Source organism: Neoarius graeffei, chromosome 2 (assembly GCF_027579695.1).
Source record: "Neoarius graeffei isolate fNeoGra1 chromosome 2, fNeoGra1.pri, whole genome shotgun sequence".
Lineage (NCBI taxonomy): Eukaryota > Metazoa > Chordata > Actinopteri > Siluriformes > Ariidae > Neoarius > Neoarius graeffei.
The window spans coordinates 41429175-41456266 of NC_083570.1; the positions used below are offsets into that span (position 1 = coordinate 41429175).

Sequence of the window (27092 nt, forward strand, 5' to 3'; positions counted from 1 at the left end):
CATTTGTTTAACTGGGTTCTCTTTATCTACTTTTAGGACTTGTATGAAAATCTGATGTTGTTTTAGGTCATATTTATGCAGAAATATAGAAAATTCTAAAGGGTTCACAAACTTTTGAGCACCACTGTATTCATCTTCAGTAACTGCTTCCTTATGGTCAGGGTCATAGCAGATCCAAGATGGAAGCAGGATGGGAACACACACTGGACGGGATGCCAGTCACACATTCATTCACATGTAGGGGCAATTTAGCGTAGCCAGTCCATTTATTGAACTGTTTTTTGACAGTGAGAAGAAACCCAGAGGAAATCCTCATGAAGACGGGGAGAACATACATGGAAACACCACACAGGCAGTAACCTGAGCTCAGGATTGATCAGTGGTCCCTGGAGCTGAGACATGGCTACCTGCTGCACCACTGTCATGCCCAGAGCTTGTGTTTTTTGCATGACCTACTGATAAATGCATTACGTGCTTTGGCAGCTTGAGACAAGCACTACATTGGGTTGCCTAGACTAGCAGACAAGCACACACTGCTCATGTTAAATCATAAATCATTTCCTCCTTACAAAAAGCTGCACTGTATAAACAATTAGATCTTTTTCTTACTGCCTCATAGAGGTGCTAGCCACTATGTCATCGTGCTGTAAGAGTATAACAATCGCACACTGCGCATGCGCATACACGTGTTCTGATTAAAATGGCCAGTGAGTGTATGCAATTCGGTTCACCATTTGAAATAAATGGACGAGACTAAAGAAATCGCTTTCAGACATGTTTATGCTTATTACAGAGGGAAAGTGCGTTCCACTGAGCTCTAGCGCCGGGCCTTTTCCGGGAAATAAGAGTTTCGGTCATGGTGACAGTGTGTGTATGTCAGCCTCGGTTCGGAGGTTTCAGTTTCAAAAACTGTAAGAGGTATATAAAGTACAGACACTTGGTATATTTTACTTCTGTGATTTTTTAAATTGTTCATTTCTGGATTACGCTTCATTTTTGTCGCTACTGCCTCATAGAGTAAATACATATGCTATATTTACTGTATGGACATGGTGTCAGAAAACAATTTTATTTATAAGCAGTAGCCACATGTACCCATAGGGTACCTATTTTTTTCGCCATATCTTCCTTCATCGTAAACGCTACCGGGCGAGGTTTGTTTTGCCCGGCAACACTTGTTAGTGTTTGACTCTGTGAAGTGTTCCACTGTTACTACAAAAAAAATAATGAAAAAATGTAAAAAGTCACTCTAATTAGTTTGGAAATCTATTTTCATTTTTCTACTAACACCCTAATACAGTCGGAATAAAATAAATGCAATTTATTTTAAAATGTGAATGTCAATATACAATATATGTGCGCTTAAAGCAAACAGTGGGATGTACCCTGAGATTAAGCTGGACCTTTATCACTAGAGGATTTGCATTAGGCACTTCCTGGCCTAGTGCAAATGAAATGTTTTAGTTCAGGATGTCCACTTGTACTTAAATCTGACCTTAAAGTGGGTCGTTACATTGACTTTTTTTGAAAATCAGCTGTCATTTATCATGAGCATAATGAGTAGAATGATATTAGTTTCTAAAGCCCCATCCAAACATATATGGATAGCTTTGAAAACACAAGTTTTACTCCTTCATTAAAAAAATAATAATGTAAAGTATCTGTGTCCAAATAAAAATGCAAAAATCTTTTCAAAATGCTTTCATCCATTATTTGTAACCGCTTATCCTGTGCAGGGTCACGGGCAAGCTGGAGCCTATCTCAGCTGACCATGGGCGAAAGGCGGGGTACACCCTGGACAAGTCGCCAGGTCATTGCAGGGCTGACACATAGAGACAAACAACCATTCACACTCACATTCACACCTACGGTCAATTTAGAGCCACCAATTAGCCTAACCTGCATGCCTTTGTACTCTGGGGGAAACTGGAGCACCCGGAGGAAACCCACGCAGACACGGGGAGAACATACAAACTCCACACAGAAAGGCCCCCGTCGGTCACTGGGCTCAAATCCAGAACCTTCTTGCTGTGAGGCGACAGTGCTAACCACTACACCACTGTGCCGCCTCAAACATAACTTATTTAATTGAATCCAAATGTCAATAACTCAAAAACAAGTATGATTATAAATAATATCAGTAATAATGAGAGCCATAGTTCCCAGACAGATGCATCTCACAAGATTCATAACATGCTCTTGGACTAATGATAATGAAGTTAAGAGAGAATGCAGCAGTCAGTCAAAAATAGTTGTAGGATGACTTGAAAGCAGCAGGAAAAACAGTTACATAGAGGACTAACTAACTAACTAAACCACAATCATCTCCGTTCCTAAACCTCATGCTAAACTTCTCTGCTAAAAAAGAAGTACAGACATGCACATTTAGACAAATCAGAACTCTTCTGGAACAATATGCGCTGATCAGATTAAAATGAAATGAAACTCTTTGGCAATAATTGAGCTCAATAATTGAGCTCATCATGTTTGGAGAAAGAAGGTTTGTGCTTATGACCCCAAGAACACCAAGAACATCATACCCACAGTGAAGCATGGTGGTGGGAGCATCATGATATGATGGCTGCTTCTCGGCAAACGGAACTTGGGCATTACACATTATTGAAGGAATCATGAATGGAGAAATGTAGCAGGGACACATTTAATTTAAGTTAATCTCATTCGCCAAAAATTGAAACTGTAGAGAACATGGAGGTTTCAACATGACAGTGACCCCAAACACAGCCAAAATCACTCAATAAGGCCTTGTATGTCCGAGCCAATCTCCTGATGTGAATCGTAGCGAAAATTTACAGAGGATGTCTCATAAACTTTCCGAATTGAAAATGATTTTCTAAGAGGACTGGGGCAAAACTGAATCACATTTCTGCAAACAGCTAATTACATCTTACCGTAGACGCGTCAGAGCTGAAACTGCAAACAGTGGCTTTGCAGCAAAGTACTAATATTGGGAACTGGTGTCTGATTATTTTTTTCCCCCGTCAATATTTCTAAACATATCTTATGCATTGACTATGTTTATAAATACTAACCCCATTTCCAGAAAAGTTGGGATATTTTCCAAAATGCAATAAAAACTAAAATATGTGATTTGTTTTTTCATGTGAACCTTTATTTAACTGACAAAAGTTCAAAGAAAAGAGTTTCAATCATTTTACTGACCAACTTAATTGAATTTTGTAAATATAAACAAAGTATTTGATGTCTGCAACACACTCAAAAAAATGTTGGGACAGAGGCAAAATAAGACTAAAAAGTTTATAGGATATTCATCTAACACCATTTTGGGAGATTCCACAATAAGCAGGTTAATTGGTAACAGGTAAGGGTATCATGATTGGGTATAAAAGGAGCAGCACCAAAGGCTCAGGCTTTGCAAGCAAGGATGGGTCGTGGCTCACTCCTTTGTGCCAAAATGTGTGAGAGAATTGTGAGTCAATTCAAAAAGAAAATTTCTCAATGCAAGATTTTAGGTCTTTCAAAATCTACACTACATCATATTGTGAAAGGATTCAGGGAATTTGGAGACATCTTGGTGCATAAAGGGTAAGGCCGGAAACCACTGTTGAATGTGCATGACCTTCGAGCTGTCAGGTGGCGCTGTCTGAGAAACCATCATGCTTATGTGACAAATATAACCACATGGGCGCGGGAGTACTACGGGAACACGTTGTCACTTAAACAGAGTCTGCCACTACATCCAGAAATGCAACCTGAAACTGAATTACACAAGGAGGAAGCCATTCATCAATTCTATGCAGAAACACCACTGATTTCTCTGGGCCAAACTCATCTCGGATGAATTGAAAGGCAGTGGAAATGTGTACTGTGGTCAGATGAGTCCACGTTTCAGCTTGTTTTTGGGAAAACTGGATGTTGAGTCCTCAGGACCAAAAGTGAACATGACCATCCAGTTTGTTATCCAAGAAAGTTGCAAAAGCCAATATCAGTGATGGTATGGGGGTGCATCTGTGCCCACGGCATGGATAAGTTGCATGTGTGTGAAGGTACCATTGATATATTGGGGCATAGATTTGGATTTTAGAAAGAGATATTCATCAAGGCAACGTCTCATCCTGGGAACTCCATGTTTATTTCAGCAGGACAATGCCAGGCCTCATTCTGCAAGGCTACAACAGTGTGGCTTAGTAAACACAGAGTGTGTGTGCTTGACTGGCCTGCTACCAGTCCAGCTCTGTCTCCTTTTGAGAATCAGGGTTCTAACTAGACCAAAATATCAGCGTAGTGGCACCAGTCATAATGGCCAGGGGTTCAGGGGCTGCCTTAGGCCCCTGAAAGCTCACAGGTTCTACATGCTCGGAGATGCATTCTGGTGCATTTCCTGGGACTTGCAGGCCTCCCTGAAAGTCACTCTTTTTTGGTATTATTCATGAGATTTTTTTTTGCCAAAAGTTGCTGTGATTGTTTTTGTTTGAAGACTTATTATAATTAATATTCAACTATATTAGTGACATGTTTATGGAATAAGAATAAGAATGGAATAAGAATAAAACAACTAGTTGATGTTCACCAAGTGTCATCTTTATTTTCAGCTTCAACCATTCAATTACGATACTTGACTATCCAGATCTAACTCACATCATACCTTCCCTTACTGACCATTATTCTGATGGTTTCAATGCACTGTGTTGCGTCAAAAAAAATTGCCAGGGACCAGCACGTATTATGTGCATGGCGCATAAACGCCTCTTAACACAGATGACACTTTACCATGAACACAGCACAAGGAAGGAGGTAAATTGGACTAGAATGATCAGTGACAATCTCCACATGGAACTACTCGGGCAGCTATGCACTGGGCGCTACCATGGACGGGGAGTGGAGTATGTCCGAATGTAGAACATTCACATGGTGGCGTGCCATCACCACTGCGTGGGAATAACACGAAAATTAAACAGAAGAAGAAGCCTTTATTTGTCACATGCACACTCAAGCACAGTGAAAGTTGTCCTCTGCATTTAACCCATCTGAAGCAGTGAACACATGCACGTACATACACGGAGCAGTGGGCAGCCATGTTACAGCACCCAGGGAGCAGTTGGGGGTTAGGTGCCTTGCTCAAGGGCACTTCAGTCCAAGGCCACCCCATTTTAACCTAAATGCATATCTTTGGACTGTGGGGGAAACCAGAGTACCCGGAGGAAACCCACACAGACACAGTGAGAACATGCAAACTCTATACAGAAAGGCCCCCGTTGGCTGCTGGGCTCGAACCCAGAACCTTCTTGCTGTGAGGTGACAGTGCTAACCACTACACCACCGTGCTGCCCTTGAGACCACATTTTCAAGATTGACAAGCGGTAACTTTTACAGGTGTGTCAGCAATATTGTGGCTGTAGCGGTAAGAAAACACTGCATATTGGCCCAATACGTGGGGAGCTCCAGGCTGCTGCATCCATGCGCGCCACCATCTTGTCTGAAAAAGGCCTAGGTAGAACCCTGAGAATGTATGGCGCATCATAAAAAGGAGACTCAGACAACAGTGACCACGGACTGTTGAACAGCTGAAGTCTTGTATCAAGCAAGAATGGACAAAAACTCCAATTTCAAAACTGCAACAATTAGTATCCTCAGTTCTCATATGATTTAAAAGTGTTATTAAAAGGAAAGCTGATGCAACACAATGGTAATAATGCCTCTGTCCCAACTTTTTTTTGAGTGTGTTGCAGGCATCAAATTCTAACTTAGTTTATATTTTAAAAATACAATTGAATCTTTTCTTTGTACTTTTGTCAGCTAAATAAAGGTTCATGTGACTTAACAAATCACATATTTTTGTTTTTATTGCATTTTGGAAAATATCCCAACTTTTCTGGAAATGGGGTTAGTACATACCAAAGTGAAAATACATTGTGTGTACATTTATAGTGGATATACAACCCTGATTCCAAAAAAGTTGGGACAAAGTACAAACTGTAAATAAAAATGGAATGCAATGATGTGGAAGTTTCAAAATTCCATATTTTATTCAGAATAGAACATAGATGACATATCAAATGTTTAAACTGAGAAAATGTATCATTTAAAGAGAAAAATTAGGTGATTTTAAATTTCATGACAACAACACATCTCAAAAAAGTTAGGACAAGGCCATGTTTACCACCGTGAGACATCCCCTTTTCTCTTTACAACAGTCTGTAAACGTCTGGGGACTGAGGAGACAAGTTGCTCAAGTTTAGGGATAGGAATGTTAACCCATTCTTGTCTAATGTAGGATTCTAGTTGCTCAACTGTCTTAGGTCTTTTTTGTCGTATCTTCCGTTTTATGATGCACCAAATGTTTTCTATGGGTGAAAGATCTGGACTGCAGGCTGGCCAGTTCAGTACCCGGACCCTTCTTCTACCCAGCCATGATGCTGTAGTTGATGCAGTATGTGGTTTGGCATTGTCATGTTGGAAAATGCAAGGTCTTCCCTGAAAGAGACGTCGTCTGGATGGGAGCATATGTTTCTCTAGAACCTGGATATACCTTTCAGCATTGATGGTGTCTTTCCAGATGTGTAAGCTGCCCATGCCACACGCACTAATGCAACCCCATACCATCAGAGATGCAGGCTTCTGAACTGAGCACTGATAACAACTTGGGCCGTCCTTCTCCTCTTTAGTCCGAATGACACGGCGTCCCTGATTTCCATAAAGAACTTCAAATTTTGATTCGTCTGACCACAGAACAGTTTTCCACTTTGCCACAGTCCATTTTAAATGAGCCTTGGCCCAGAAAAGTCGTCTGCGCTTCTGGATCATGTTTCGATACGGCTTCTTCTTTGAACTATAGAGTTTTAGCTGGCAACGGCAGATGGCACGGTGAATTGTGTTCACAGATAATGTTCTCTGGAAATATTCCTGAGCCCATTTTGTGATTTCCAATACAGAAGCATGCCTGTATGTGATGCAGTGCCGTCTAAGGGCCCGAAGATCACGGGCACTCAGTATGGTTTTCCGGCCTTGACCCTTATGCACAGAGATTCTTCCAGATTCTCTGAATCTTTTGATGATATTATGCACTGTAGATGATGATATGTTCAAACTCTTTGCAATTTTACACTGTCAAACTCCTTTCTGATATTGCTCCACTATTTGTCGGCGCAGAATTAGGGGGATTGGTGATCCTCTTCCCATCTTTACTTCTGAGAGCCGCTGCCACTCCAAGATGCTCTTTTTATACCCAGTCATGTTAATGACCTATTGCCAATTGACCTAATGAGTTGCAATTTGGTCCTCCAGCTGTTCCTTTTTTGTACCTTTAACTTTTCCAGCCTCTTATTGCCCCTGTCCCAACTTTTTTGAGATATGTTGCTGTCATGAAATTTCAAATGAGCCAATATTTGGCATGAAATTTCAAAATGTCTCACTTTCGACATTTGATATGTTGTCTATGTTCTATTGTGAATACAATATCAGTTTTTGAGATTTGTAAATTATTGCATTCTGTTTTTATTTACAATTTGTACTTTGCCCCAACTTTTTTGGAATCGGGGTTGTACACACAGGAAGTATATTAAACAACAAAAATGTCTGAATACTTATTTCCCTCATTCATGCAATTATATTTTGTTGATTACTAAAAAATATGGATATGCCATTAACCATAAACACCACATTTGTAAAAAAAAAAATAATAATAATAATTAATTTTCTAACCAATATTTAGCAAAGGCGGCACGGTGGTGTAGTGGTTAGCGCTGTCGCCTCACAGCAAGAAGGTCCTGGGTTCGAACCCCGGGTCCGGCGAGGGCCTTTCTGTGTGGAGTTTGCATGTTCTCCCCGTGTCCGCGTGGGTTTCCTCCGGGTGCTCCGGTTTCCCCCACAGTCCAAAGACATGCAGGTTAGGTTAACTGGTGACTCTAAATTGACCGTAGGTGTGAATGTGAGTGTGAATGGTTGTCTGTGTCTATGTGTCAGCCCTGTGATGACCTGGCGACTTGTCCAGGGTGTACCCCGCCTTTCGCCCGTAGTCAGCTGGGATAGGCTCCAGCTTGCCTGCGACCCTGTAGAAGGATAAAGCGGCTAGAGATAATGTGATGTGTGTGTGATATTTAGCAAAATGGTGTTTGAGACGCTTCTGCACAGGTTTGAGATCAGAGTGCAGATAAGAGAAGGGAAGACAGAGATGAGCATCACATGGTTTAGTAATGCCATTTCTTCAACACTTGAATTTCATTCAAAAGGATTTTGTTTCATTTAAAGAACTGAGCAAAGCGCAAACATCATCATGTAGGAACTCATTCATATATAAACCGTTAAAATGAGTAAAAATAATACAAATAATAAAATCCTTCTGTCCATTAAATGATCAGCTGTCCCTCCTGTCTGCTCTCTACTGGTCTCTTTTTAACAGCTCGTCTCTCAGTTCTGTCCAAGACCACTGCTTGTTCCTCCCTCTGTCAGCCTGTATTCATCTTCGTCTCTCCGCTCTTTGTCCCTCGTCTCCTATTAACTGAGTCTGAATTATATTCGTCCATTATTTTGGTCCAGCAGTGCTGAGCTGCCAGGGTGAGTGTGATGAAATGCTCATGGGATCCAGTGGGGTCTTTACGTCGCCATGCTACCCAAACGACTACCCAGCTAGCCAGATTTGTACATGGACACTGCAGGCTCCGGCCGGCTTTGTCCTGCAGCTCACTTTCCTTGACTTCGAGCTCGAGGAGGCACAAGGCTGCATCTATGACAGCGTCGTTGTCAACACTGGTGCGAGCAGCGTTAAGTTTTGTGGCCTGACGGCCAATGGACTCACACTCAACTCCAGCACCAATGTCATGGTGGTGTCCTTTCATTCTGATTTTAGTGTCCAGAAGAAAGGCTTCAGTATCAGTTACAGGCAAGGTATGCTTTAAGCGTCTTGTTTTTACTTTATTTTATTTTTTGTATTTTTTAAATTAATTTATTTATTTTATATTTAGAGCTGATTTGCACTAGAGCTGCAGCATGATTATTTTTATAATTAAATAATAATATTTATAATTAATTGATTGATTGGCCAGGATCATGGACTAATTTTTCTCTGTTTTAATTACAATAACTCATTTAAATAAAAATTAAGCAATGACAAAATATCCAAGTATTTCAAGTTACTACAAGCAGTAAAATTAGGCTTCAGTCTAGTTACCTGAACTATACTAAATTGCTCACACATACGGTATCCAGTTATTTAGCACAAAAGTCTTTTTACACAAGTTCTAAAGTCTTTTAGCACAACTCTATGTTCTTTAGCACAACTCTGGATTATGGTCACAATAATCGAAAAAAAATGCTCATCTTGATATAGGAAGGGGTTTATTATGATTGCTTAGGGACTGGAAGCCGAAATTTCTGGAAGCTGTAGCTAGTTTACGGGGAAATTCACTTTATTGCAGCATGTTTATGTTTGATTTCAATATTTCTTTTTTTGTTCAATGCTATCAACCACTAAAAAACCTTATTTAACACTAAATTATCAAATCAATAAACCTCAAACACTCATTTGTAGATTGTGCAAAAAAACCTCACAGTGTATAGATTACAGACAATTTGCACAAGTCGATCAGATCAAGAACAGCTTGCACTTTATTTGAATAATAATAAAGTCTATTGTGTTTTTGCATCGTTCTTTAAACATGTTGTTGAAATAACAATGGGATAGATGGCAAAAATTTTCACTTCTCTAATCCTATTGTTTTCTTTTAATTGAGCACTCGGTGAACAGAAATGGCTGTTTATACTATGATATCCACCATAGTGTGGAAATGCATCTATAGCCATGGTCAACGCATGTACAAGAAACATGTTGCTGTGACGTCAAAACATCAGTTTCACATGCCAAAGTTAACAGTTTTTGGCCCTGTCCACACGGCAACGGATTCAGGTGAATCTGATAAAATTGTTTATCGTTTCGGCCTGGCGTCCACACGGCACCGCTGTTTTGGGTGCCCCAAAACGAAATCTTTTGAGAACGGGTTCCAGAGTGAAAAAATCTGGCAACGGCGCCGTTGCGAAGTCGTCTGGATGAGTAGAACGGATTTGTTTATGATGACATCACAACCACATGACTGTCAGTGCTTCACGCCGGGTAGAAGTGTAATGAACTCGATGCGAGTTGTCAACAAATCCTATAACTTGGTTCATGAAACGCGCTTACAAAATATTTTCACTGTGAATATTTATTGTGTAATGGTGCAAAGTGAGAGAGAGAGAGAGAGAGAGAGAATAGCCCTTAGGGCAGAGTCTTTAGTCCAAACACTGCGGACGCAGTACCAAACCGCGCACCGCCCGTGTGCTTTCCAAAAACAAAAACAATCCCGCCAGCAAAAATAGGAAAAAAAGGAGCGATCTCACCTCTTCAGATGTTGGTTTAAGTCCGACAATACATTCCTCAAAAAGGGCGTAGAAGAACAAAGTAATCCATCAACGTGTAGCATTCAATTTATTCCGGACCATTAAAGAATTCTGGAGGATCTCAGAATGTTGGCGTACTGGCTTCCATCTACCCCCGTTCATTCCTCTCTCTCTCCATCTACCCCCGTTCATTCCTCTTTCCGTGTCTCCATTCAAAAAACGAGTACGTGATTTAAAGGGACTATAGCCATAGGACAGGGAGTGAGAAGGTGTGCGCGTGTGACAGTGACAGGGAAGAACCTAGGCTCATGCTCGCCCTGAATTTCTCTTAAAGTGAAGGCAGAAGAACGTTCAGCGCTTGGCCAGGCTTTCTATGTTTTAATTTACATAGACATTTTAATATGAAATATAAATAAGTGTCTTAGACAATAGATACTATTTTACGCTACTGACTAATAATCAAAACTTTATGTGGCTAATGCTACAGAAGAAGGGGTTTATGCGCATGCGTCTACTTCTTCTATTGTTCTGGTGTCTCCGATGGGACCGTCTTACAGCGCACGTAGTCGTGTGGCATGTGTATTGCATCGTTTTCAGCAAGCGTTGCGTTGCCATATGAACCTGATATTTTACTGATCTGTTGCCCATGTGGACGCGATATTTAAAAAAAAAAATCTCGTTGCCGTTGTCGTGTGGATGTAGCCTTAATTACCTGTTGCGTCTATTACTTGTAATGCAACTTTTTTCTCATGATAAATTTCACCTTTGCAAGCAAAATCATTTATTGGCATGTACATGCAAATCTTGGAAAAGTTCATTTCCTTTTCTCTATCAGTGTTCTCTTTTTATCTTCATTATTTTCTTTCTTCCTGCTATTACCTATTTTTACACAATTTTCAGGACATTTACCGACATTTTCAGAAACTGGTTTTTAGTGGCGTCTCCAAGCCGAGCGATCTAAAACTGTTGTTGTAATAACAATGGGTTAGATGGTGAAAAAGGACTTAGAGTTGTGCTAAGAGACTTTAGAACTTGTGCTAAAAGACTTGTGCAAACAGACTTTTGTGCTAAATAACTGTAAACCACACATCACTTCATTAAACTATTAACCTCCAGTACCAGTCAAAAGTTTGTACACCCCTACTCATTCAAAGGTTATATTGTAGAACAATACTGAAGACATCAAAACTATAAAATAACATATTGAACATTTATAGAATTGTGTGGCAAACAAAAAAGTGTATAAAAAAACTAAATATGTTTCATATTTTAGATTCTTCAAAGTCGCCACCGTCTACCTTGATGACACTTTGCACACTACTGGCATTATCTTAACCAGCTTCATGAGGTAGTCACTTGGAATGCTTTTCAATTAAGAGTTGTGCTTTGACAAAAGTTAATTAGTGGAATTTCTTGCCTTCTTAATGCATTTGAGATCAAACAGCAAATAGTAAATAATAAAAATACAGTAAATAGACCTATTCCACAACTGTAGTAATCCATATTATATCAATAAGCTCTCAGCTAAGTAAAAAGAAACAACATCTATCATTTCTTTAAGACATGAAGTGACTTTTGGTTAATAAAAATAAAGAAAAAAACATTGAATTAGAAGGTGTGTCCAAACTTTTGACTGGTACTCTATGTATGTACCTTTATGTTGAAAATGAAATCACTCGCTTCGTTTCTTAAGTTTATTGAAAAAGAGTATCAAAACTACTTTGCCGGTATTCAAATGACATGATTCTCTATAGTTGTGCACCAATGGAAAACCAGTCCTATGTACAGCGTTAAAGAATATAACACATTATATCTGGTTTTTAAAATAAATAATGAATTATCATAAAGATCATTGATTATATTTAGTAATTGTTGCAGCCCTATTATTATTATTATTATTATTATTATTATGCTTTTATGATTGATTATTATTATTCATTTTAATCATAATACTTGCTATTTTTTTTCACTTACAATGCTCTTATTCGCATAGCTACATTTCTAAAACGACTTTCCTCTCACTTCTGCAGCCAGTAACATTTAGACATTTTGTTTTGATTCACCTTATCAGCACATCCTGAGCACATCACAAATACAGTATCATGAAACACCACTGGTATCCTTCTTCTCATTAAAGCTTACCCCAGCCCATCACCTTGCTTTTCATGCAAAGCTTATTTTGTTTTTGTTTATTTACATAAACATCTAAATGTTTGCATCATTAAAGCTCAGTGTTTCTGCCATGTTTATTCATGTTCATATTCTGTAATATATTCTAAGTCAAAGTAATTATCGTTAGACCCTTGGCCTGTGTCTGGTATAAAATAACTGAGCTGAACTACAGTATGAAATGTCTGTCATCCAGGACATACAGTGGATATAAAAAGTGTACACGCCCCGTTAAAATTATAGGATTTTCTGATGTAAAAAAACTGAGACCACGATAAATTATTTCAAAACTTTTCCCACCTTTAATGTGATCTATAACCTGTACAATTCAGTTGAAAAACAAACAAATCTGTTAAGGGGAAAAACATAAAAAAAAAATGTACAGTAAGCTGGTTGCATAAGTGTGCACACCCTTAAACTAATACTGTGTTGAAGCACCTTTTGATTTAATTACAGCATTCAGTCTTTTTGGGTTCACACCCGCCACCAATTAAAATGACTCTGATTAACCCCAAATAAAGTTCAGACATTTACTCAGTTGCATCCTCCAGCAAAAGCCAGGGTTCACAGAGAGCTTACAAAGCATCGAAGGGATCTCATTGTTGAAATGTATCAGTCAAGAGAAGGGGACAAAAACATTTCCACGGCATTAGATATACCATGGAAATGTTTTTGTCCCCTTCTCTTGACTGATACATTTCAACAATGAGATCCCTTCGATGCTTTGTAAGCTCTCTGTGAACCCTGGCTTTTGCTGGAGGATGCAACTGAGTAAATCATCAAGAAGTGGAGAAAATATGAGACAGCAGTGACATCACCGAGAACTGGACGTCCCTCCAAAATTGATGAAAAGACAAGACGAAAACTGGTCAGGGAGGCTGCCGAGAGGCCGACAGCAACACTGAAGGAGCTGCAGGGATTTCTGGCAAGTACTGGTTGTGTACTACATGTGACAACAATCTCACATATTCTCCATATGTCTGGACTATGAGGTAGGGTCAAAGAAAAACATCCATCCAGGCCTGGCTAAATTTTGCACAAAAAAAAACAACAACATCAACTCTCCCAAAAGCGTGTGGGAAAATGTATTATGGTCTGATGAAACCAAGGTTGAACTTTTTGGCCACAATTCCAAAAGGTATGTTTGGTGCAAAAACAACACTGCACATCACCAAAAGAACCCCATCCCCACGGTGAAGCACGGTGGTGGCAGCATCATGTTTTGGGGTTGGTTTTCTTCAGCTGGAACAGGGGCTTTAGTCAAGGTGGAAGGAATTATGAAGAGTTCGAAATACCAGTCAATTTTGGTCCAAAACCTTCAGGTGTCTGCTAGAAAGCTGAAGATGAAGAGGAATTTCATCTTTCAGCATGACAATGACCCCCAAAAATGTTTTGGAACGGCCCAGCCAGAGCCCAGACCTAAATCCAATTAAAAATCTGTGGGGTGACCTGAAGAGGGCTGTGCACAAGACATGCTCTCGCAATCTGGCAGATTTGGAACGCTTTTGCAAGGAAGAGTGGGCAAATATTGCCAAGCCTAGATGTGGCAGGCTGATAGACTCCGACCCAAAAAGACCGAATGCTGTAATTAAATCAAAAGCTGCTTCAACAAAGTATTAGTTTAAGAGTGTGCACACTTACGCAACCAGCTTATTGTACGTTTTTATTTTTTATGTTTTTTCTCTAGCAGATTTGTTTGTTTTTCAATTGAATTGTACAGGTTATAGGTCACTTTAAAGGTGGGAAAAGTTTTGAAATTTTTTATAGCGGTCTCATTTTATTTTACATCAGAAAAACCTATCATTTTAACGGGGTATATATCCACTGTACATCCACACCAAGCATTTAATCATCACATTGACGCATGGATTTCAACACAATTTTGCATTCTTTAGTTATTAAAATAGCATTTAAATTTTGAAAGCATAAGACAGAAGAGATAAACGACTAGTCCATGTTGCATGCTGTATTAATAGTCCTTTTCTCACTACATTTAGAACAGATTTTGAAAAGAGATAAAAGTGTACATAAACATCTAAATATTTACAGTCAAATAATATTGAGCTAATGTTGAGCTAAAAACCTGTTTTCTGAGTTCATTAAAAGACAGTGTTTTACAGATGGTGTTTTTGAGGCATTATAATATTAACTTTCAAGAAAAAATAAAGAGCTGGATTATTGTTTAATTTAACTCTCTACCGCTTCTTCAGTTGCAGTGGCTCTGAGAAACCAGAAGGTGACGGTGCCTCAGAAGTTCAGTGACGTGGTGCGAGTGTCAAGCTCAGTGTCCATCCCGACTCTGAGTCAGTTCACAGTATGCTTTGAGATTGCCGGTCAGTCACAGACAGGATCAGTGTTCATCTTCTCTTATTCAGATACAAACCCTCACTTGAGCTTCGGCAAGAGTGGGAACAGCATGGAACTGAACATAGGGACGGTCAAGTGTCCAGTCGGCAATTTGGTCACATTAGCTGACTTTATTTCAAGCATGCAGCAGTTCTGCATCACATGGTCCAATACGAATGGTGCCGTGGCTGTGTACTTCAAAGGCACCTACCAAGTGGCCCTCTGTCCTGACTCTATTCACATGACAATAGACGCTGGAGGTTCCTTTGAGCTTGGCAGAGGGAAAGAGAATGGCCAAAACTTCAATGGTCTCATCTACAACTTCCGTCTGTGGAGTTCAGCCATGACCTTCTCTGAGCTTTCTGCACTTACCTGCGATGCTGTAGGAAATGTGGTGGACTGGGACAACAGCTTCTGGGACATCCCAGCCTCGTATGCTCAAACAGACTCCAGTCTCAGCTGCAGTGAGTAAATCTCTATGTTTATGCGCAACTAGATCTCACATTGTTTGTTGTTTACTATAGACACCTAGTTTTATTGGTCTGTCTGTCTGTATGCTCGATGTTAGCACTAACATTTCTTTATGTTCTTTTGATATAAGTCATAGCTTAACTGCCACTCACTGGGGCAGATAGGGCTGCCCCACCCACCTGAACATTTGCTCTTTGTTAGCATCAGATGTGCCGCAGGCTGGGGAAGCTTTAACATTAATCCTCAACAGTTAATCTGATAACGTTGATGGATTTCAGCACCTCACCTCCAAGGTCAGAGTTTGGAACACGGGTCCATGTGTCATATTTGTCAACATGAGGAAAGAAAAACAGAATGATCTGATGCCTTACTGACATTTCATTTGATACCATGATGCATGCAAGTCAGCAATATCATCATCATCATCAGCAGCAGCAGCAATAACAACATTTTTAAAGTTATATTTCATTACTCGCCCTTGCTCTGTACTGTACAGCACTGTGAACGTGTGAAGTAACACTACTAACCTGTAATCTTCTTTTTACAGTCTGTTACCCACAGTGTGTACATTTAACAACAACGCTTTCATCCAGTGGTGAGTGTGCTACTAACTCGCTGTGCACTTTGTCAAATTGCTTTCCTGCCATGGCACAAGAGTTTATCCAACATTTATCATCATCATAACAATAAAATCCAACATCTCAATGCTAGGTAAACGTAATGTTCTGTGTACAGTATGTGTGTGTGTGCACGCTTAAGGACATGTCAATCAACATGGAAGACAAGTTTTCTCCTATCAATATTTATCCTCACAAAGCCAGCATCATTTTTTTTCATCACCAAAAGAAAATATCTTCAGTTAGTCCTGAGCAGTGGGCATGCTTCGTTCTCTGTTTTTGTTTTAGGTTTTTCAATAAGCTTTCCATGCTACAAGTATTTTATGACATTTTTCCTCATACTGACCAAAAACCAACAAAAGCTTAACTGGCTGCATTCCTCTCCTGTAGCAGCTTCTGTTCATTATATATATATATATATATGGGCGGCACGGTGGTGTAGTGGTTAGCGCTGTCGCCTCACAGCAAGAAGGTCCGGGTTTGAGCCCCGGGGCTGGCGAGGGCCTTTCTGTGTGGAGTTTGCATGTTCTCCCCGTGTCCGCGTGGGTTTCCTCCGGGTGCTCCAGTTTCCTCCACAGTCCAAAGACATGCAGGTTAGGTTAACTGGTGACTCTAAATTGACCGTAGGTGTGAATGGTTGTCTGTGTCTATGTGTCAGCCCTGTGATGACCTGGCGACTTGTCCAGGGTGTACCCCGCCTTTCGCCTGTAGTCAGCTGGGATAGGCTCCAGCTTGCCTGCAACCCTGTAGAAGGATAAAGCGGCTAGAGATAATGAGATGAGATATATATATATATATATATATATATATATAGTCAACCTTCTGTATCCTTTAAAGAAAGTAAAAGACCTGCACTATTGGATAGCTGTCTCAGTGGGTGACTTTTATTCACCCATTTAGACGTCTTTCTTTCTTTCTTTCTTTCTTTCTTTCTTTCTTTCTTTCTTTCTTTCTTTCTTTCTTTCTTTCTTTCTTTCTTTCTTTTTTTTAATACAAGATGTGTGCCTTGCTACTTTACTTTTATGACACAGCATGGAGTTTAGTTATAGAGCTGTAGAGGAGTTTCCAGTGATTCTTTTTAAAAGCCTTTCTCGGTGCAATGACACACTCCCAAAACTATGTGGTTGTTGAAACTGCTTAAAGCTAGACAGCTTTTCAATTTCATAAAATCGGTGAAATTTAGTTCCCTCTGAAATTTGGTCGTTGTGATATATGTTTATTTCTGCAATATCTCAAAAAAAAAAACCAAAACAAACCAAGGCCATTCTGTGGCTGGGAAGTTGTTTAATGTGAGTGGATTCCCGAGCAAATAATGTGCATGAAATCGCTTGCTTCATGCAGTCAAGCAGACAGAGGAAGTCCGTGTGCGCATGCACAGGTTTACCTTCTTCTTTTGGGTTTTACGGCAGCTGGCATCCACAGTGTTGCATTACTGCCATCTACGTGTTTACCTTGACCGTGCACTGACAGTTACATCATTCTGTCACTAAACGAACAGCTGATCACACCGAGGTGCTTGCTGACCGCCGATATTTATTAGTTTGGTCCTGCGTTTCCTTTCCTTCGGATATAACATAACGTCTTTTCTTCTCACTTTCCGTTACTGTAGTCGGTCTTTCACATTTCATTCACGTCTTCCATTTTTCTCTCCTGTTTCAAATTTGTATCCCACAATGCCTTGCGCGAACAGGGAAAGCCTACCACATGATGCATGATGTAGTATCTTGTATTGGGTCATGGTGAAGCAGGAAAAAATAATGGAGAATTTAGGACCACATGGCCCGAAATTCATTAATTGTTCTATTAGAAAAAAAAAACTAATAAAATTGGAAGTCTGTGATTCAAATTCAGTAACTTTCAGTTCATTAAACAAAAATAATTGGGTGTCAGGGAAAATTCTTTTTATGACCTAAACTTGAAAAATCTGAAAGGCAGTCTACCTTTAAAACATTAGAAGTAGAAAAAAAAACAAAACCCCGGACTCACGAGATGTGGGAGAATCCATGCATGTGCAGGAGGTTTATCAGCTCTAATACACAAATCACACAAACATCAAAACCAGACCTAAGAATCATATAGCCTGCTCAGAACTTACACAGGAGGAGATATCAGTAAGGTTTCACACTGACTATTCTATTGAGCTTTATGTAATCACTAAACATGTCATGTCCTAGAATTAAGAGGTGTGATGATAAAGCCGACTTTTTGCACTGTATAAATAGCATCAGTGTTCTATATTCCTCCCAGCTTTAAGAAACTATATCCAAAAGTTTTATGTTGGTAGGTTTGATGATGAAGTTAGTGGAAAATGAAGCCGTACTGAGTGTTGAATAATACACAGTTGTGTTGTTGAGAGAAGGAAGTATTCCTGAGTATGACTTTACAGTGAGTCAGTGGCATGAGTGATTATATTGCACACTGACAACAGACGACAATTACGCTTTCTCCTTCTGTGTGTGTGTGTGTGTGTGTGTGTGTGTGTGTGTGTGTGTGTGTGTGTGTGTGTGTGTGAGGTTGTAGTTATAGATAGATAGATAGATAGATAGATAGATAGATAGATAGATAGATAGATAGATAGATAGATAGATAGATAGATTCAGTATATGATGACAAATTTCAAATAATCATCGTTACAACAGCAACATTTCTCAAAGTATATGTTTCTCATAACATTCCCAATGTAACAGTCTTTCATAAAGCAGTCTTTCATTACTTTAACTGTTTATTTTGTGAAAAAACTTTGAACAATTTACTGTTTTCATTCTATCCCCAGGTACCGCCATGCCAGCTACCACTTCCCAAACCACCAGCTGTGCGTCTCCAGGCGTGGGCTGCCCAGGTAAAGGAAAACCTGCAATTTTTTCTTAAAAGAAAAAAAACCCAACAAACATTGTTTTGCAGCCAGAGACTTAGGTTTAAATGTACTTTTGGATAATCAGTATAATATCAGTTGCACACATCTTTTTGATGATATTGGAGTTATTTATTCATGAGTGCCTGATGCTAATTTGCAAATATGCTTTTTTCTTTGTCTATTACTGATCCTTATTTTTTTCAAGTTAAAGTACACGATGATTATTAAATCTCAGCATTCCTCCCACAGAAGTTTCCATTTTAATCTAAGCCAGTAAACTATCCTCGTTAAACAGGCTGTCAAAAGTGAGCTGGTCTCCTGTTCCCAGCACAGGTCATAAAACTGGTTGAGTTTTAAAGTGTTTTTGGCTGTCACTCCTTCATCTGGTTCTCGCTGTGTTGTGTTTTAGCGCATTAATTTCCATACTTGAGTGTCTCTTACAGTACATTTCTCCCAATTGCTCCCAGTTTGCTTGTGAATGTTGACTGGATGTTTTGTAGTCTTTCAGGCCAGTGTTATTTGTTTTGTCACTTGATAGCTCATTTACACAGACTTAACAGAAAGAAGAACAGTTTTTCCCATTGCTCTCCACTAGACATGTTCAGTGTTGGTGAAAACCTCAAAATTATTGTTAATTCTCTGGTTCACTTATCATCATTTTAAAGCTGACATTCTGTCATATTTTTGCTGTGCCTTTGAGACTGTTTAGTTGCTCAGTTCCTCCGGCGATTGCATTTCCAGTGCCACCTTTTTTTTAACCTCCTGTTTAAGTGTAACCTTTCTCCGTTCCTGCCACCAGCATCTCTAACTACTACCACCTCATCCACTGTCAACACTAACGCGATTCCTACTAAAGCAACAACCAACGGTTAGCAATTATCTGTGCCTCACTTCATCAAATTTGCTTTTTAACTGAAAAAGAGGATATCCATGTGCAAGGACGTGGGAAGTGAGGGTGCTGAGTGTGTTGCTGCAACTGCTAAAATAATAATAATATATATATATATATATATATATATATATATATATATATATATATATATATATATATATATATATCACGTCACATGTATGCTGTTTAAGACAGCAGTACCCCCAGTGTGAAACACATTCCTGTGTGTGTGCATAATTTTACCACCTGATGTAGAAGCTTCACTCAATACAAGAATTATACATTAATTTTGACATTGACCCAGTCACATTTTCATTATTATATACATTTAGCTTTCACATTCATGTCAGTGTTTTAGTGTCTTCAAGGTGGAAATAACCAGCTTCTTGACAGAACAGGTGTGTTTTCTGTGTTTTTTTTTTCATGGGTAGTTTTATGATGGGGTTAAATTGAGAGTAGTATTCGACTTTTTATAAACATTGTATTGATTCTATTCATCCTATGATGTTCCGTGTCTATTGAATTGTATGAATTATGATATGAGAAAGTGTTGCTCAGTGTTTTCATGCTGCTCTACCTGATGGAGATGTACGTTCTTGTTCTTTGGGTGTGTCCTGAACACCTGTGTGAAATGTGATTTGTTGGATGGTACATGTCTGTTTGTGTGTGCAATTCTTCTCTACTTATTTACAGGCTCTCCTCAGGATTACTGATCACTGGTCATTTTTTTTTGTTTTGTGCAATCTCCATTCTCTCTAAACTCTTGAAATGGGTGGATGTGCAAAAACCTAAGACAACTTTTATTTGGGAGAAGCTAATCTTGGCACACTAGCACAAACTTTAATGCTATTAAAAGTCTATCACTTGTCCATTACAATGCTCAGTTTTATGCCAACAGATGCTAGAACAATAGGCTGTCTGATTAATACAATACATAATGTATGACTTGTTGGAATGTAGGCTACAATGGGCACCTTTCATCAAATTGATCAAAAATGAATATAGGAATAACAAATATGAGGAAAGAAAGACAGCCATTGTTGTCACACACACACACACACACACACACACACACACACACACACACACACACATATATATATATATATGAGTGATTCCACGCTTATGGGTACTGAAATGGGGACATGAACTTATTCACCTAAAACCATTTCTTTTTTTACCATCAGGTCACAAAACATGTAATCTTTAATGAATGATATATTAAAAGATAACTTTAATTTTCTGAGATGTAATAAAAACATATTTATATGCCAAAGTCAAGCCTATGAGTTCCAAAATGATGTCTGTTACATTACTTCTGTTACGATTGTCCATCTCGCGTCTGTTACAAATTAATTACAATCGAGCTATATACCATGTTAATCTTATTGAAAGAATGTGTATGTTTATTCTACTACACATGTTTATTAATTATATTTGCTAAAACATCACCTTCCTATGTTTCAAAAAGTAATTCTACATTGTTAAAATTGAGAATATATATGTCCACAACACTTCTGTTACGTTCTGACTTTGGCATATAAATATGTTTTTATTACATCTCAGAAAATTAAAGTTATCTTTTAACATATCATTCATTAAAGATTACATGTTTTGTGACCTGATGGTAAAAAAAAGAAATGGTTTTAGGTGAATTTTTAAAAATAAGTTCATGTCCCCATTTCAGTACCCATAAGCGTGGAATCACTCATATATATATATATATATATATATATATATATATATATATATATATATATATATATATATACACACACAGTGGTGCTTGAAAGTTTGTTAACCGTTTAGAATTTTCTGTATTTCTGCATAAATATGACCTAAAACATCATCAGATTTTCACACAAGTCCTAAAAGTAGATAAAGAGAACCCAATTAAACAAATGAGACAAAAATATTATACTTGGCCATTTATTTATTGAGGAAAATGATCCAATATTACATATCTGTGAGTGGCAAAAGTATGTGAACCTTTGCTTTCAGTATCTGGTGTGACCCCCTTGTGCAGTAATAACTGCAACTAAATGTTTCTGGTAACTGTTGATCAGTCCTGCACACCGGCTTGGAGGAAGTTTAGCCCATTCCTCCGTACAGAACAGCTTCAACTCTGGGATGTTGGTGGGTTTCCTTACATGAACTGCTCGCTTCAGGTCCTTCCACAACATTTCAATTGGATTAAGGTCAGGACTTTGACTTGGCCATTCCAAAACATTAACTTTATTCTTCTTTAACCATTCTTTGGTAGAACGACTTGTGTGCTTAGGGTCGTTGTCTTGCTGCATGACCCACCTTCTCTTAAGATTCAGTTCATGGACAGATGTCCTGATATTTTCCTTTAGAATTTGCTGGTATAATTCAGAATTCATTGTTCCATGACTGCTGGAATGCAGTGTTTTCCTTTCTCCAAACATAACACTTCTCATTTCAACCAAAAAGTTCTATTTTGGTCTCGTCTGTCCACAAAACATTTTTCCAATAGCCTTCTGGCTTGTCCACGTGATCTTTAGCAAACTGCAGACGAGCAGCAATGTTCTTTTTGGAGAGCAGTGGCTTTCTCCCTGCAACGCTGCCATGCACACCATTGTTGTTCAGTGTTCTCCTGATGGTGGACTCATGAACATTAACATTAGCCAATATGAGAGAGGCCTTCAGTTGCTTAGAAGTTACCCTGGGGTTTTTTGTGACCTCACCGACTATTACACACCTTGCTCTTGGAGTGAACTTTGTTGGTCAACCCCTCCTGGGGAGGGTAACAATGGTCTTGAATTTCCTCCATTTGTACACAATCTGTCTGACTGTGGATTGGTGGAGTCTAAACTCTTTAGAGATGGTTTTGTAACCTTTTCCAGCCTGATGAGCATCAACAACGGTTTTTCTGAGGTCCTCAGAAATCTCCTTTGTTCATGCCATGATACACTTCCACAAACATGTGTTATGAAGACCAAACTTTGATAGATCCCTGTTCTTTAAATCAAACAGGGTGCCCACTCACACCTGATTGTCATCCCATTGATTAAAAACACCTGACTCTAATTTCACCTTCAAATTAACTGCTAATCCTAGAGGTTCACATACTTTTGCCACTCACATATATGTAATCTCATCTCATCTCGTTATCTCTAGCCGCTTTATCCTGTTCTACAGGGTCGCAGGCAAGCTGGAGCCTATCCCAGCTGACTACGGGCGAAAGGCGGGGTACACCCTGGACAAGTCGCCAGGTCATCACAGGGCTGACACATAGACACAGACAACCATTCACACTCACATTCACACCTACGGTCAATTTAGAGTCACCAGTTAACCTAACCTGCATGTCTTTGGACTGTGGGGGAAACCGGAGCACCTGGAGGAAACCCACGCGGACACGGGGAGAACATGCAAACTCTGCACAGAAAGGCCCACGCCGGCCACGGGGCTGGACCCCGGACCTTCTTGCTGTGAGGCGACAGCACTAACCACTACACCACTGTGCCGCCCCCAGATATGTAATATTGGATCATTTTCCTCAATAAATAAATGACCAAGTATAATATTTTTGTCTCATTTGTTTAACTGGGTTCTCTTTATCTACTTTTAGGACTTATGTGAAAATCTGCTGTTTTTGGTCATATTTATGCAGAAATATAAAAAATTCTAAAGGGTTCACAAACTTTCAAGCACCACTGTATAAAAGTATTAGTGCAGTGTGGTGAGTTTCTTTTATTCTTATGTCCTAGCTTTTTAGGTAACACAGTATGGTTTTATTTAAGTAATTTTTTTCAGAAGTAAATAGATGAGTAACACATTTACAGAACTCTGGTTTAAAAATTATTGGCACTACAATAACTAACACTGACTGACTTGGTGTGTCCCCACACTACCACTGTTTAAATGTCTAGATAGCTAACATAGGTCAAAATAATGAAACGCTCTTCTGCACTAAAGTGTTAATCTCAAAGTTAAAGCTTTTATAATGTATCTTGTCACATTATTAAGTGGTAATGTCAAAAATAATTTCCAGTCATTGTGGTACCTATATGTTTCATTAAAGATACTTTAAGTATGTCACAAACTCTGATATGGATGCATGTGCATGATTGTTCTGGTGTGAATGCATGGCCTCATTAATTTTCCATTCTCTTTATCAGATCTTTCGATAACCATTTCATACACGACCACTCCTATCATTTCTTTAACTGCAACCACTGGTAAGCAGGAGTATTTTCACATTACTGTATGTTTTCTTCTTATAATTACTTCAGTTAGCATGTGTATTCTACCCACTTTCATGCTATTGTGCCATTACTAGTTTGAATTACTTCATCAGCTACAACTTGTAGTTGTATCACCAACATACCCACTAGTAAGGGTCAGTACTGTCAGATTTACTTCTGTCAGTAGCTGAAGATATATTATACATTTGTTCGTAAAATATATTAAACAGAGCCTCCTTCTGTGAACTGAAAACCCCCCAAAACATCTGAATACTACCACTACCATGCTGCCCATGCTGCCATTAACTGTTGAACAGCTAAATGTACACAGTGACATATATTTAAAAAAGTGTTTTTTGTTGTTTTTAGAACTTCAGCCACTTCAGTTTAAAGGAACTATATAGCCAGAACATAGCTGGAAGAAAAGTGCTATTTGGCAAGTCATTATAATAAGAACAAATATATAGTGCAGATCTAAAAAGTTTGGACACCCCTGTTCAAATTGCAGGTGTTTGTGATGAAACCAAGATAAACCATCTCATCTCATTATCTCTAGCCACTTTATCCTGTTCTACAGGGTCGCAGGCAAGCTGGAGCCTATCCCAGCTGACTACAGGCGAAAGGCGGGGTACACCCTGGACAAGATGCCAGGTCATCACAGGGCTGACACATAGACACAGACAACCATTCACACTCACATTCACACCTATGGTCAATTTAGAGTCACCAGTTAACCTAACCTGCATGTCTTTGGACTGTGGGGGAAACCGTAGGACCCGGAAGAAACCCACACGGACACGGGGAGAACATGCAAACTCCACACAGAAAGGCCCTCGCCGGCCACGGGGCTCGAACCCAGACCTTCTTGCTGTGAGGCGACAGCACTAACCACTACACCACCGTGCCGCCCTTAAGATAAACCATGTCAGATCTTTTTCCACCTTTAATGTGAAATAGCAACCAACAACATTCCTCCTTCCCTCCCTCCCTCCCTCCCTCACTCAGACGCCTGTAGGCCAATTGGCCTGTCAGTTGCCAGCCTTTTACGAGGCTGTCTGCATCTATCTTGAGCACGCTTCATCCACTGCCAGCTTGCGAGGCCTGTTGCGGCTTCACCAGACAAACAACCATTCACACACACATTCACACCTATGGGCAATTTAGAGCAGCCAGTTAACCTAATCCACATGTCTTTGGACTGTTGGAAACCTCCTGGTGGCACCCGGAGGAAACCCACAGACATGGGGAAAACATGCAAACTCCACATAGAAACACCCTTGTTGGTCCGCTTTAACTTGTATTTAAAAAAAAAATCACTTTTCCCTTTGCAATACAGTGCTCAGTGTTTTTGGATTAGATCTGGACTCTGACTGGACCATTCCAAAATGTCGATATTCTTCTTCTGAAGCCATTCCTTTATTGGCTTGGATTTGTGCTTTGGGTCTGTATCATGCTGAAAGGTGAAATTTTTCTTCATCTTCAGCTGTGTAACAGAGGCCTGCAGGTTTTGTACTTAAATAGATTGGTATTTCTAGCATAATTCCCTCTATCTTGACTGGAGCCCCAGGCCCAGCTGAAGAGAAGCATAACTCTAGTATGATGCTGCCACCACCATGCTTCACCAGGGGTATGGTGATCTTTGGGTGAGAAGCTGTCTTGTTTTTGTGGCAAACATATCTTTTAGAATTATGCTCAAACAGTTCTACCTTGGGGGCGGCACGGTGGTGTAGTGGTTAGCACTGTCGCCTCACAGCAAGAAGGTCCTGGGTTCGAGCCCAGTGGCTGACGAGGGCCTTCCTGTATGGAGTTTGCATGTTCTTCCCATGTCTGCATGGGTTTCCCCCAGGTGCTCCGGTTAGGCTAATTGGTGGCTCTAAATTGACCGTGAGTGTGAATGGTTGTTTGTCTGGATGTGTTAGCCCTGCGATGACCTGGCGACTTGTCCAGGGTGTACCCTGCCTCTCGCCCATAGTCAGCTGAGATAGGCTCCAGCTTGCCTGCAACCCTGTACAGGATAAGTGGCTACAGATAATGGATGGATGGACAGTTCTACCTTGGCCTCATCAGACCATAACCACATTTTGTCACATGGGAACCAAGAAGACAGATAACAAAAGATGACACTTTTAACAGCAGTGTGAAAACTTTTTTTTAATATGCACTCTGTATGACACCTCTATAGATATCAGTCAATATGTTGCAATACTTTTCACCTCTGTGTTGCCTTAATAGTATATATGTCAATTCGCCCTTAGCTTTTTTTTTTTAAAAAGATGGGGTTTTTTTGGGGGGGGGGGGGGGGGGCTTTTTTCACCTTTATTGGATAGGACAGTGTAGAGACAGGAAATGAGTGGGAGAGAGGGAGGGATCGGGAAATGACCTCGGGTCGGAATCGAACCCAGGTCCCCGGATTTATGGTATGGCGCCTTATCCATCTGAGCCACGACACCCCCGCCCTTAGCTTTTTTGTTAACCTGTACTGTACTGTCCTTGTCAGTGTCAGAAAAGGCAGCCAACTTATGGATGCAATTGTGGAGAAGCATTCATTGCAAACTGGCAAACAAATCCAAACTGTAATCCAAAAAAAATGTGGTCAGGTGAAGCAAAGGTTGAGTGAGGCACAGTCAGAGTGTCAGAGGAGAAACAGGAATCAAAGTCAGGAAAGGCGGAAACTAAGTCATAAACTGAGAGTCATACTAAAGTAAGTCAAGGCTTTGTATAGTCAGGTATGGGAACACTGAGCGATAATTCGCAGAGAGTGTGCGGAAAGAGAGTGCTTATACATGTTTGGGGAAATGTGATTCGGGTGTGAAACTGATTAGAATTCGGGTGAGGGAGGGCAGTGTAGAGCTTGCTGGGAGTTGTGGTCCATGGTGGCCATGTTTGGAGGCTGCTGTGAATTCGGAGCCTCCGCATTATTCGTGACAGTCAGCAATTACTCATAACATCCTTTATCCGCAGCTGCTGCTACTAACCCACTACCCAACCATGCACAGAATGGTAAGCCAAATCTGTCTTTCTCATGGAAGTCTTGATATGTGCTTATCTTCACAGCAAAAGCTACACATATGATGCTGACGTGCCAAGCTTGACTAATTAATTAGGTGTTTTCTTTTTCCTCCCCAAATGTTGTTCTTATATATACAGTATATATATATATATATATATATATATATATATAT

General features: G+C 39.7%; 1 protein-coding gene across 9 annotated transcripts in view; it reads left to right on the forward strand.

The window, feature by feature from the left end:
* Window positions 1-27092, forward strand: part of adgrg6 (adhesion G protein-coupled receptor G6) — a 93164-nt gene that overhangs the window by 15300 nt on the left and 50772 nt on the right. For 3 of the 9 annotated variants that reach the window (XM_060914235.1, XM_060914238.1, XM_060914242.1), the window contains exons 3-7: window positions 8515-8862; window positions 14730-15329; window positions 18727-18792; window positions 23845-23904; window positions 26872-26910. In XM_060914235.1, coding sequence (XP_060770218.1) covers window positions 8515-8862; window positions 14730-15329; window positions 18727-18792; window positions 23845-23904; window positions 26872-26910 — 1113 coding nt within the window. The remainder of the gene's footprint in view (window positions 1-8514; window positions 8863-14729; window positions 15330-18726; window positions 18793-23844; window positions 23905-26871; window positions 26911-27092) is intronic. The other 6 variants (XM_060914241.1, XM_060914244.1, XM_060914236.1 and 3 more) reach the window with 5 other exon arrangements.